The 11,992-nt window shown below is 46.3% G+C and overlaps 1 protein-coding gene across 2 annotated transcripts; it reads left to right on the forward strand.

Moving 5' to 3' along the window:
* Window positions 1-681: 681 nt before the first annotated feature.
* On the forward strand, window positions 682-11,721 carry SERTAD4 (SERTA domain containing 4). Of its 2 annotated transcripts, XM_045536418.1 has the most exons (4): window positions 682-1,022; window positions 5,818-6,009; window positions 7,237-7,352; window positions 9,203-11,721. In XM_045536418.1, exons 2-4 carry the CDS (start codon window positions 5,835-5,837, stop codon window positions 9,974-9,976), a joined length of 1,065 nt encoding a protein of 354 aa, XP_045392374.1. In that variant the 5' UTR covers window positions 682-1,022; window positions 5,818-5,834; the 3' UTR covers window positions 9,977-11,721. The 2 variants fall into 2 exon arrangements, with proteins under 2 accessions (XP_045392374.1, XP_045392375.1); XM_045536419.1 differs by lacking the exon at window positions 682-1,022 and having other exon boundaries at window positions 4,818-6,009.
* Window positions 11,722-11,992: the final 271 nt, after the last annotated feature.

Raw genomic sequence — 11,992 nt, forward strand, 5'->3', positions numbered from 1 at the left:
TTAATGTTTTCAAAAACAAACTCCAATTGAGCCCAATATAGGGGAAAATTACTATTTGCAAAATATTCTGATTCTGGGGCTTAAATTACATTCTCTCGAGCAAAGACAACCTCCTTTATTACTTTTTATTTCCTGGAGGTTTTCTCTGGAGGATCCCCACCCAGAAAGAGTTGCCAATTCAAGTTGCAGCAGGCCCAAGGTTGCTTTTTTATACATAGGCAGCTCAGGTGGGGACCGGGCGGGGGCGGGCGGCGAGGGGAGAGGAACTGCTTGGCCCTGCAAAGACATCTGTTTCTCATCTCCGCTTGCTGTGGCAAAGGAGAAGAAAGTCTTTTGCAAAGGGTGGGAAAGGCACCGATTTTTTTTTTTTTAATCACACGCACACGCAACAACAACAAAACTAAACCAAATAAAAAAAAGACGAGACATCTCAGAAGGTTGCAGAGTGAATACATTATTCGGCTGGAGCCGAGCCCCCAGGGCCAGGGCGGGAGCCGGAGAGCGCGTGGGGTCTGGGCTGCGGGCTGGAGCTGGGCCCGCGTGTCCCCGGGCACCGGGAGGGGAGGGAGGGGAGGGAGGAGGGCAGGCGGGAGGGAGGGAGGCAGGGGGCGGGCTGGGGTGGGGGTGCGGGGAAGGCGCCCCGTGTGCTGCCGGAGGAGCGGCGGCGGCGGCGGGAGCAGAGGAGGGCGGGAGAGCGGGCGCGCCTGTCATGTTCCCTCTCTCACCCTGGGGGCATCCTGCAGAACCTCTCCTCGGAAATCCACGGGGAAATGGCAAACAGGATTGACGGGTTTCACACGCTCCTCGCCAGACAGAGCCGCTCATTACCATAACCGTCTGCGGCGACGGCGGCGCAGCGCCCCAGTCGCAGCGGCGGGACCTGCCGGGACCCTCGCCCGCCGCCGACCGGGCCGCCGGGCGGGCCCCGCGCGAGCGTGCAGCGGCGGCCGGGCTGGCGCCGAGCCCGGGGCGGACCGGCAGCAGCTCTGGCGCCGCGGCCGCCCCTCCCCGCTGACCCCGCGGTAAGAGCCGGACTGCGCGCGGGCCGCGGGGGCGAGGGCCGGGGCGGGCGGAGGGCAGGGCCCCCCGGGGCTTCTGCCCGCGCGGACCGGCACCCGCGCGGCCTCCCGGCCCGAGGGCGGCGCCGGGGTCGCCGAGGGGACTCGCAGCGGCCCGAGCGGGCCGGGGCACAGCTGGACACGGAGGCGACGCGGGCTTTGCCAGGGGCTGGCGTGCGCCGCGTCGCCTGCTCCAGGGCGGGAACCGCCGCCTGCTCTAGGGCTGCTCGGGCTGCCACCCGCGCGCACCGAGCCGAGTCCGGCTCCGGTGCGACCTCGGGGTCCTCGCTGACCGCTTAGTCCCTCACCCTAGGGGCACGGGGATCAGTAGAAGGGATGTCCCCAGGTCCGGACGCCGCGGCGCTAGGCAGGTGGGGAGGGAGAGATTGTGGATGTCAGGAGCGCGCGTTTGTAAGAAAAAGGAATAGATGCGGGAGCCGACACCTTCTGTCCTCCGCCACCTCCGCCCCCGCACCCTCCTCCCAGGCAGCCGAGCCGCGCTGCGGGCGGCGGCGGCTCCCCTGTCCTCAGCTCACCTCCCCGCGGGCTGAGGCCGCTGCCCGCCCGGTCCACGCCTCCGCCTCTCCCCGCCCTGCCTCCCCGCCCGCCCCTTCGGCCCTCGCAACTTTCCGAGGGCCCGGCTGCGGCCGCGGGGCCGGGGTGGCGTCCACGCCGCCGGGTCCCGCGGGCGCGCGGGGCTCCGCAGCCGCGGGCTCCCGGGGGGTTTGGCCGCGAGGGGCCGCGGGCTGGAGCGCGGGGGCCCGGGCCAGCCTCGCCAGAGCCCTGCCAACCGCCGTGAGTCATTCCCTTGGAATCCTACCTTTGGTGTTTATTTCCCTTAGAAGGAAACTTGGTTTAAAAAAAAAAAAAAAGGATAAGACATAACGAGTAATAATAGCTCTTATTCTTGAGAAGAGGCGCACGGCTCCGGCACTGGGAAGACAACTTGCCTTTGTTCCCGGACACTTGGGGTGTTGTTTACTTTCTCCTGCGGCCGCCCGCGCGCTGCCGGCTGCCCGGGAGGGGGCCGAGGGGCTGCGGCACCGGTCCCCGGGGGTGTGTCTGTGCGGAGCCCGGACGCGGTGGCGGCCGCCCGCCTGCAGGGGGGTCGGCCCCCCAAACCTCGGCCCCACCCCCTCCTGGGCCCGGGCCGGAGAGAGCCCGCAGGGGGACCGGGACACCCGGGCGCCCCTTAGTGCATCCCCAGCGCCAGGACCCGCCTAAAGCTTTTGGCCTCTCGGGGCTGCAGCTGAGAAATGCACTTCCAGGGCAGACAGGTGTACTTACTGCAGGGACCGGCAGAAAAGCGACATCGGTCTCTCTAGAAGGGTTGAAGGATTTTGTTCCGGCCATCCAGACTGTTCCACCACCTCCACCACGAGCCATACTATCTGTTGAGATCACGTTAGGGACCAGGTGGAGGTCAGGGACTTGGTTCCACCTGGGCAGAACATTTAAGACTGGCAGCATCAATGGTGCATTGGAAATACCAGCGCTGTACTTCCCTGCTTTCCAGTGTTATAATCAGACTTCTAACTGCTATAATGCTCTTAATAAAATGTTCTCTAATGCCCAAAGACAGGTGGGAGGAGGGGTAGGTAAAGAGTGGCCAGGAGCCCACTGTTAGATTCAAGGTGCCACTGAATTCATAGTTCTGTGTGCCAGCCACTCCTGTTAGCATCATAATGGCTCCGAGGAAAGAGCAAACCCCACTCTCTCTTGAAAAACCAAATCGTATAGGAATGCCTGGTAACTTTACTGTGAACAGTTGCTGGAAAAGCTTGACATTTTAGCCCTCAGCCTTCTGGGAATGCTTGAGGTGTCATTCCACTACATCTACTTGGGCGACAAAACAGATTTGCAGGAAACTAAGGATAAAGGGTTAGCGCTTTTTACATTTTTTAAACCCATGCATAGACAAAACACACTTTAACACCCTCTTTTTTTAATCTGATCACCTCTGGTGTAAAGAAAACAAAATTTGCTGTAATATATATCTGTGTGCATATTTAATATTAACAGCACATGAATTTGTAGACTTGAACTTCTGAATTCAGTCACAGAATTATAATGTAAATCTGATCATACAGAGAATGACAGTTTGGATCTCTACATAGAATACAAATAAAGATTCATGTTAAACATGGGTGCTTAACACTGCACAGTCCGATTTTTCATGATCATTAAACTTGCCTTCTTAATTTGTTAACATCCCAGTGTAAGTTCTAAACAGACTAGGAAGACCCAGTTGCAAACTCTCCTCCCCACTCCCAGATAATCCCAACCCATTCATGTTTTATTCATATTTACATAAATCACTTGAAGCACTCAGCCTTTCTAGTTTAGGATTTTGTGTGTAGCAGTTTCCCGTTTAAACAAGAAAAACTTACTGAAATTAGATATTGTAAACAAAAGAACCAGCTAAGATAAGAACTATTATGCCAAGATTCAAGTTCAAATGCATGATGACAGAATTTCATAGGCTGGAAACAATGCTAACAAACAGAAACACTGAAATCCTTAACAACCAAAAAAGCTACTACCAAAAAGTCATTAAAATGTAAACAAACTCTGACTAACATAAAACAGCACAGGCCCCATATAATGTCCTATTAAACAAAGGTAATTGCTGCTAGGGGCCTGCAAATACTTTTCTTTTTTAAGGAACATGAGTTTGTCAACCTGCTTTTGTTTATATGTAATAAAATTCTACATAGGCAAAGGCTTGGATCTTATTCCCACAATCCAGCGCACAAGTGAGTGTAAATTTCAAGCTGGAAAATGTTGCTTCCCTCAATAAGAAAGGGCTACTGACTCTATTAAAAAGCTATAATTCATGTGCTCCTGGAAATAACATCTGATACAATTGTCTCTTAGAATAGGTTAGGAAATTGGACCATCTCATGAGAGTCTTCCAGGGAATAAATCATCATGAAGTGTTTTACCTTGCTTGGACATGGAATTTGAGGGGTGATAAGCAGAACAGCTTAGTTTGTTAAATCAATGTAGGTAAAATTTCTTGGTTGATGATTCAAAGAGAAAAATTAATTTAACCTCTTTTTTTTTTCTCTTATAACAAGATTTTCTAATAAGTCCTTCTGATATCTCTTTGGAGAACATCTTAGAAGGGGCAGGTGGTTTAGTAGCCCAAATCAGCTGGATCCTAATTCCACCCACTGACCAGGACACCTTTCCAGCCTGTCAAAAAGTCTTGCTTCATTATTCAGTGGGGCTGGGACAGAATTTGAGACCTCAGAGAGAAGACTGGGTGAAAGATAGAGTCATTGCTGCCAAGAGCTGCTCTGTTAGCCAGGACATTGTCACTTTAATGAAGCCATTTCATCTTACTCTGGTGGTCTTCCTCCTTTTACCTGGAAGTAGACCCTTGTTATAGCGTGTAGGTAGTAACAGTCTCCCACAAGACAATGATAGATTTGCCCTTTCCCCAAAACATTACAAGCTGTATAATTTGGAAAAGAAAGCAAGAACTAGACCCCTAGTGTATATTTGAAAGACAATCAATCTTCAGGAAGCAAGCCTGACATCACTTTTATGACAGTTCTTTAAACCACAAAGTGAGATGGTGGAGGTTTGAGTCTCCTAAGGGACTTGGCAGTTAACGAGGCACTGAGGCTGCTCTGCTGTCACCACTGGTCTATGGCCCCTACATCTTTGTACTTTAACATCAGACTCTCTTCTCCCATGAACTTACTCTTGACCCTACCTTGAGCCCTGCACTGGACCAGGTAAAGCCACTGAGCCCCATGGAAGTGGCCCCACTGCCTGAGTTTTGGACGGGCTCAGGGAGCGTCACAGAGCAGAGAGGCTCCCATCTCTCGGCAGGCCTACGGGAAGGGAGTGAACCCAAGAGAAGGGCAGTGATGTGTTGCCTCTTGGAAAGTTCCTGCCTTGTGTCTGGGCTTTGCAGTGTAAAGAGTTGCTGGCTGCCTCTGGCCCCAGAGCCCTGGCTCCTGTTTAATATTCTGCCTGCTCCGTTGATGTTGTGCTTGGCTCCTGTGGGACTGCAACTCACGGCTTGAAACTGGAGCCAATTTTCTGTCTTCATCTCGCAGTGTTTTGACTGGAGGCAGATCCAGTTCAGGCCGATCAGGGCTGGTGGAAACAACTACCAAGTGTCTCTCTGTCTGCTCTGCTTTGGGAGAAGAAAGTGGAGGGAGCCCCAGAATGTTGTAGAGGAACTGGCCTGCGGAAACGGGAGGAGGAGGGTGTAGGGGCAGCGGAACAGACTGAACCTCAGAGCATCAGTTGGAATCACGGTGGAGATTTCTGCCTCCCCCGCCCTTTTCTTTTGATTGATTAGTGGATTTCATCAAAAGAGACTCCCAGGGGATTGACTAGAAAATTGATTTTGCCTTATTAATAGAAAGGAAGTGCAAGGGTTTTGGCTTCTTAGCGGTGCATTTTCTGCGGGAAGGTCAGGAGGAAAATGTGTTCAGGAGGCAAAGCAGCTGTCTGGAAGAGGACTGAGGGGAATCTGAGAACAATAAGAAATGGGGTTTTAAAGACCCGCCCATGAAATGCAGATTGCTGAACACAGAGACTGAGCTAATAGCAGCAGGAGAGTTTGCTGAGGTTTCCTTTGGAAAAATAATAAAATGTTTCAGGGTGAAGGGGAGGGCCGAGGAGTAAAAGTTTCCCAAAGCAAAGGAATGATGATGCCAAGGCCATCCCCAGGCTTGCTCTTCATTAGGGCTGTTTTCTGTTTTCTTTTTTTTTTTTTCCTTTCTTTTTTTTTCAGATCTGAGGCTGTCAGAGATGACTCTGGTTCTGTCCATGAATAGATTCTGCGAGCCCATTGTCTCGGAAGGAGCTGCTGAAATTGCCGGGTACCAAACACTATGGGAGGCTGACAGCTATGGAGGCCCGAGCCCCCCAGGGCCTGCACAGGCTCCTTTGCAGGGAGACCGGGGAGCTGGTCCCCCACTGACAGGTATTGTCCTTGACCTTGCCCCGCTGCCCTCTGTGGCCAGACTGGTGGACGGGAGGTGGTGTCTGGGGTGCCCTTGTGAGCTGAGAAAAGGGCTAATGCTCCAGGGACTTCCCAGCCTGCCTGTGCCCCTCCCATAAGCCAGTCCAGGGCTCCAGGGAAAGGACCAGAGGTGATTTTTAAATTGCTTTCAAGCCTGCATCTACCTGTGCTGTTGCTTACACATAAGTCTTGTGTCTTTATTTATAAGAGACCTAAACCAGATATTGAAACTCTGAGTCTGGGTTTTGGTTTACTACCCTGTAGAACTGTATGGTTCTCTCAGAGCTACGAAAGTCCTGGTGGGCTTGAAAATGAAATCTTTATCCCTTGAGACAAAAAGGAATCTGTACTTTGGGCCAGCAGCTATGTGCCTTTTCTTTTTATTAAGCACACAATTGGCTTTGGTATTGTAGGAAAAAAATTTTAAAGCTGAGAAAATAGAAATATGTTCTTCCTGATTCTTCTCATAGACTAAGTTCCTTTGGATTTTGTGTGGTACTATCTTTCAAAAAGAAACTAAAATACAAAACAAATACTTGATGAAGTCTGTTTTGCTAAAAAAGGATTAATAAGTGTGATCTTTAAAAATTAGACCCTACTTTTATTTGTGGTTTACATGTTACTGTTTTGAGAGTGAAAAGGACTTTAGTTACCCAAAATTTTAATTTTAAATGTCAAAAATTTAAATTTCATGTTTTGAAAGAAGGAATATTATAGTTCCAGGGGGCAGACAAACCGTTCGTTTACTAACTTAGAGCCAGTATTTTTAAGTTGTTTGGTTATCAGTGGTTACAGTTAAAGATGTACACATTTGAACAGTGGTGTTATGTTACCATGGATTTAATTAAACAATTTGAATAAATACTAATATATTTCAGAGTAATTACACTCCTCCTCTTTATGAATTTTGCTGTTTGCCTGTGCATTGAATTAAGATTCTGAGTATTCAGTAAATGCTGAAATATGTCATTTTCCTCTATAATTGCCTAGAAATCTTTGCCTCGCCTGGGTTGCAGGATTTGGTGTGATAGCAACTATTAAGACAAATGTTTATTTTTAATCACCACATGTACAGACAAATACGTCGTAGCCAAGTTATCCTCTATAAGGAAAGGAAAGAAAAGTATTTTGTTTGGAGAACCTCTGGCAAACCACATGTCATTTGTCATATCTGATTTATTACCACAGGATCACATTACAGGGGAATTTCAAATCCTATAACAACATCCAAGATCACATACTTTAAGAGGAAGTATGTGGAAGAAGAGGATTTTCACCCACCACTCAGCAGCTGTAGCCATAAAGTATGTTTTTTTAATAGTCATTATTTTTATTGAGTTTAAGATACTTAGTAACAGTTGCTTGATCCATTTCCAGCATTTAAATTGTTTCACCCAAGCAATGAAAATGAACCACTTCTCAGTAGAACCACATTAATCGTTGTCACTTTTTTGGGTCCTGTGTTATTTTTCACAAGTACTTGAAGAGAAAGCCAGCAAGAGCTCTTCCACCCAGAAATAACAAAATTATATAATCCAAGGAATGTTTTTTTTTTTTTTTTACTTAGGACTTAATATTTCTCAGGTTGCATTTGGGGTTAAGGTTCTCCCGCACTTTCATGTGCGGGGAAATGCACTTGTTCTTTCCAGTCATTTCTCCCCAGTCTGAGCTCTAGCTCCTGTGGCCAATGCTACTTCCAGGTGTTTCCACGTGGGGCTGGTGACACAGGGCTTTTCCTGACCTTTTAAGAGTAGACTTGAAAGTGTGCATGCAAGTAGAAACATGCACTTCATGGGCCATTCATTACGTATGTTAAGTTTGCTGAAGTATAGAATTCATTCCCAAGAAAAGACCAACGCTAACTTTTTTGCATGTATTATAAGAAAATAATAGGATGGGGAAAGTGTATGGAATAACTATCTGCTGATTTAATCAAGGAGGGGTATAACCCCAAACCATAGTTGTCTGAAACACAGAGAGATTTTCAATTCATCTTCCTCTCTGTCTCCTCTTGCCCTCTGCCACACCCTGCCACCCCATCCTTTAGATGTTGCTTTTACCTTGCTCATAAAAACACATCAGCTTCTACTGGCAGGTGCTGAGTTTTTCCCTGCATGTGTAGTTCCTGCCTTTGGTCAGTCTGGGCTGGTTCAGTTCACAGCTCTTCAGGTTATGCAGCCAGTTTGCTTTTTTTATGACCTGGAAGAGCAGGTCCCCAGGACACAAGCAGTTGATTTCCTTTTTAGTTCCTGTGTTGTGGCTGTAGCAGTTTTCCAATTGCTACTGGATTTGCACCATCACACGGTGACTGTACCACACAGCTCAGGAGTGAGTCCTCCCATTTCCTCTCTGCATCTCTTCTCCTGCCCGGCCCCACAAGGAAGCCTGCTTTGGTCCTTCAACTGACAGAACCAGTCAGGGTCTGAGCCTCATTCATTACTGTTGTCCTCTTACCAAGCAAGCATAATTGCAAGTATGAAATTCAGGGCATTAAAAGAGAGACAGCACCAAAAGCCAAAACTCATGCTTCTTGATGGTTAGACCAGGGTTTGAAGTATTCTCATTGTGACTTGCACCTTGACATCTTTATAAAACCATTTATGGATGCACAGTATGTGAGTGTATGTGTCTTGTGTGTACATGTGTATGTGCATACACACACATAAAAAAGTACAAGTATCATAGTATAGCTTGATACATGTCACAAGGTGATCATACCAATGTAACTAATGTCCAGGTCAGGAACCAAGCAACCGGAATCCTTCCTTGTGCCTGCTTCTAGTCACCACCCCTCTGCCCTGCCCCTCAAAGTCGTTGCTCTGTTGACTTCTAACAGCTTAGATTAGTCTTGTGTTTCAGCATCTCCCTCACTGGGCCATAAAGATTGAAAACCTGACCCATCTCTGCTGAGGTTTGCATGGGGTGGGAATCCCTGGGGCTTGAGCATATCAGTGAGTTAGGAAGCGGGTAGGAGCTCCAGCTGGGTGAGGAAGGGGGCTGTCGGCACCACTGGGGACAGCATCTCTGAAGGAACCCTGGGGAAATGAGACCACAGCATTCCCACACCCAGACACTGCCAAGAAAGAAATGTGCTGGGATGATATTTTTATATAGTCCATTTCCTAAGCTTTCTCTTCCTTGTTTTGGTTTGTAGACCATCTCAATTTTTGAGGAACGAGCCCACATCCTTTATATGTCCTTAGAAAAGCTAAAGTTTATCGATGATCCTGAGGTGTACCTCCGAAGATCTGTCCTTATAAACAATCTGATGAAAAGAATCCACGGAGAAATTATCATGCAGAATAACTGGTGCTTCCCTGCCTGCTCATTCAATGGCGCCTCTGCCCAAGAGTGGTTTATGGCTCAAGACTGTCCTTACCGAAAGCGACCACGGATGGCCAAGGAGGAGTGTGACAAGTTTCACGCCTGCTGCTTTTACCAAGAATGTGGCGGCCACTACCTAAATTTACCCCTTTCTGTCAATGCCAGTGTCGGAAGTGCCTCCACCGCTGCCTCCTCTTCCTCCTCTTCTTCTTCCTCATCTTCCTCTTCCTCTCCCCCTCTGCCTTTACCAAGTTGTTCCCACCAGGTGGATTTTGACGTAGGCGCTGCACCTATTTACAAGAGTGATGGCCAGATACCCGCCAATGAAATCTTTGTTACTAATGTCAGATCACTTGGTATTCAGGAAAAGGCCAAATTAAATGACGAGAAAGCCAATAATGACACCAACAGAGAGGGTGGCCCCCCCAGCCATCAACCTGTGGGAAATGACCTTGCTTTTGAGTGCAAAGGCCAATTTTATGATTATTTTGAGACTGGATATAATGAAAGAAACAATATAAGCGAGTCTTGGAAAAAGTCCTTGAGGAAAAAGGAGGCTTCACCAAGTAACAAACTGTGCTGCAGCAAAGGAAGTAAAATATAAGCCATCTTTTCACCGGAACTTTGAAGCATGCACAGCATGATCAGTTAGCTCTCATAAATTTTATTTTGAATGGATTTTATAGTTTTGTACAACTGATAAAATTATGCCATGAACATGCCGTGTCATTTTAATGCCTGGAGAGCAGATTGCATAAAACATCTGTATAGTAGGCATCAGCGAGCTACTTATAAATGTGATTTTACCAAGAAAACAGTTGACTTCATGCTTAAAAGTATATCTTAGTTTTCTTACAGAAAAGATCAATAGATTAGATGGGGGGACAATGTGCCCTTGTGATGTTTCCATTGCCTCCCCTCAGGGAGCCTGTCACTAGGTGAGAAATTTCAACATGTTTGCCAATTAATTTGGTGGTTGTTTGGTAAGCAAATCAGTATAACCAGCAAAGATGTTGGCTTCTTCTATATGATACAGTATTTTTTTTAAATAAAAGACTGAAGACAGGGAGCTAGATGAAATGGCTTCATGGTGCTGTTAAGTATTTATATTTAACAGTCTTTTGTGACAGATGAAAATAGGATGTAACGTAATGAAACACACCTGTCAACAGTCTGCAGAGAGGGTCTTTCTTCCCTGCAGGTTCCTGGCTTGCCTGCGATTGGTGATGAGGCTTGCAGAGAGGTGTTATACAGGGCGATTTTTGGTGCCTTACTTTAACTTAATTTTTGCCAATGTGAAAATTAAGGATAAATCAGAGTTACAGCAGGGATTTGATAAACAGGAAAAAAATAACAGGGTGGATCAATATGGTTTGGAAACTGTTAACTTTGAACTATTGTGTTCAACCTTTGATTCGACATCTCTATTCTTTCTTTTTGATGCCCAATTGCTTTTGGATTTGGCATTTTTCGATAGGGATGGAGGAAACAATGTAGAGAGCTGTTAGAAACCAGCACTAGCTGCTTGAGCTTTTCTATGGCAATGGTCTGTTGCTGGGGTTTGGGTTTTCTGGGGTTTGGGTTGTTTTGTTTTGTTTTCTTGTCCAATGACGTTCATGAACCAGTGGCATGCATTATTCTTTAATCTGTTTTGCATCATTTCACTCGTTTAGATTATAAAAGCATGTGGTTTTTTATATATGACTTTTGCTGTTGATTAAGAAGCACAATGTTAATAAATGATGTGATGATCAATGAGGTTTATCTTAAAGAATGTAAAGATTTTAGTTTGGGGAAAATTATTTTGGAGAAATGGGACTTAATCTGTGATAGTTACTATGTATTTGGTCAACATTTTTCTCAATGATGTATTTAATTTGTGCGTTTGAAAAGTGTTCAGAGTGGTCCTCCTACCAGCCTTCCTTCCACTCCAGCCAACTCCTCCTGCTAAACTGTATTCAGGTTTCCAAGTTCACTAATCGACTTGGACCTCTTTAAACAATACTTCACGGGAACCAAATGCCAAATGGAGGAAATAAGTAAGTCCTCCCAGTTTCTCCAAGATAAAGCTTTTTTTTTAATTATTGCTATTAATATTAAATATAGGTCTCATTCATACAGTGTATGAGTAGGATCATTTGGACAATTGTCCACAAGGACCAATTTTTAAAATATGTTCTTGTGTTATAGCTAAATAGTCTAGTAATGTTTTGTCCTTTATTTTCAATATTTGATAAACATTTGATGTTGAAAACTTAGATGATAGATGCTTGTATATGAATGTGTTGTAATAAAGTGAGGTTTTCTTGATATATATTTATTAAAATGATCAAAATTATTAAGATTTTTTTTTATTTTAATGGCTACTGGCTATGTTCCTCCTTTCCACTACTCTCCTTTAACAAACTGAAAATGTCTAAGAACTGTAGTGGACAGGGGCCACACAGGAATTTTCAAAATGAAAGAATACTTTAAGAAGCCAATCCGGCAAGTGTTTTAGAATGGTCCTAGTTTACAAGTTTAAATTTCTGTTGATTAAGATGCACAATGTTAATGGATGATGTGGTGATCGGTAAGGTTATATCTGAACGAATGTAGAGAGTTTTGAGAAAGTCTATGA

This window comes from Lemur catta, chromosome 23 (genome assembly GCF_020740605.2).
Source record: "Lemur catta isolate mLemCat1 chromosome 23, mLemCat1.pri, whole genome shotgun sequence".
Classification (NCBI taxonomy): domain Eukaryota; kingdom Metazoa; phylum Chordata; class Mammalia; order Primates; family Lemuridae; genus Lemur; species Lemur catta.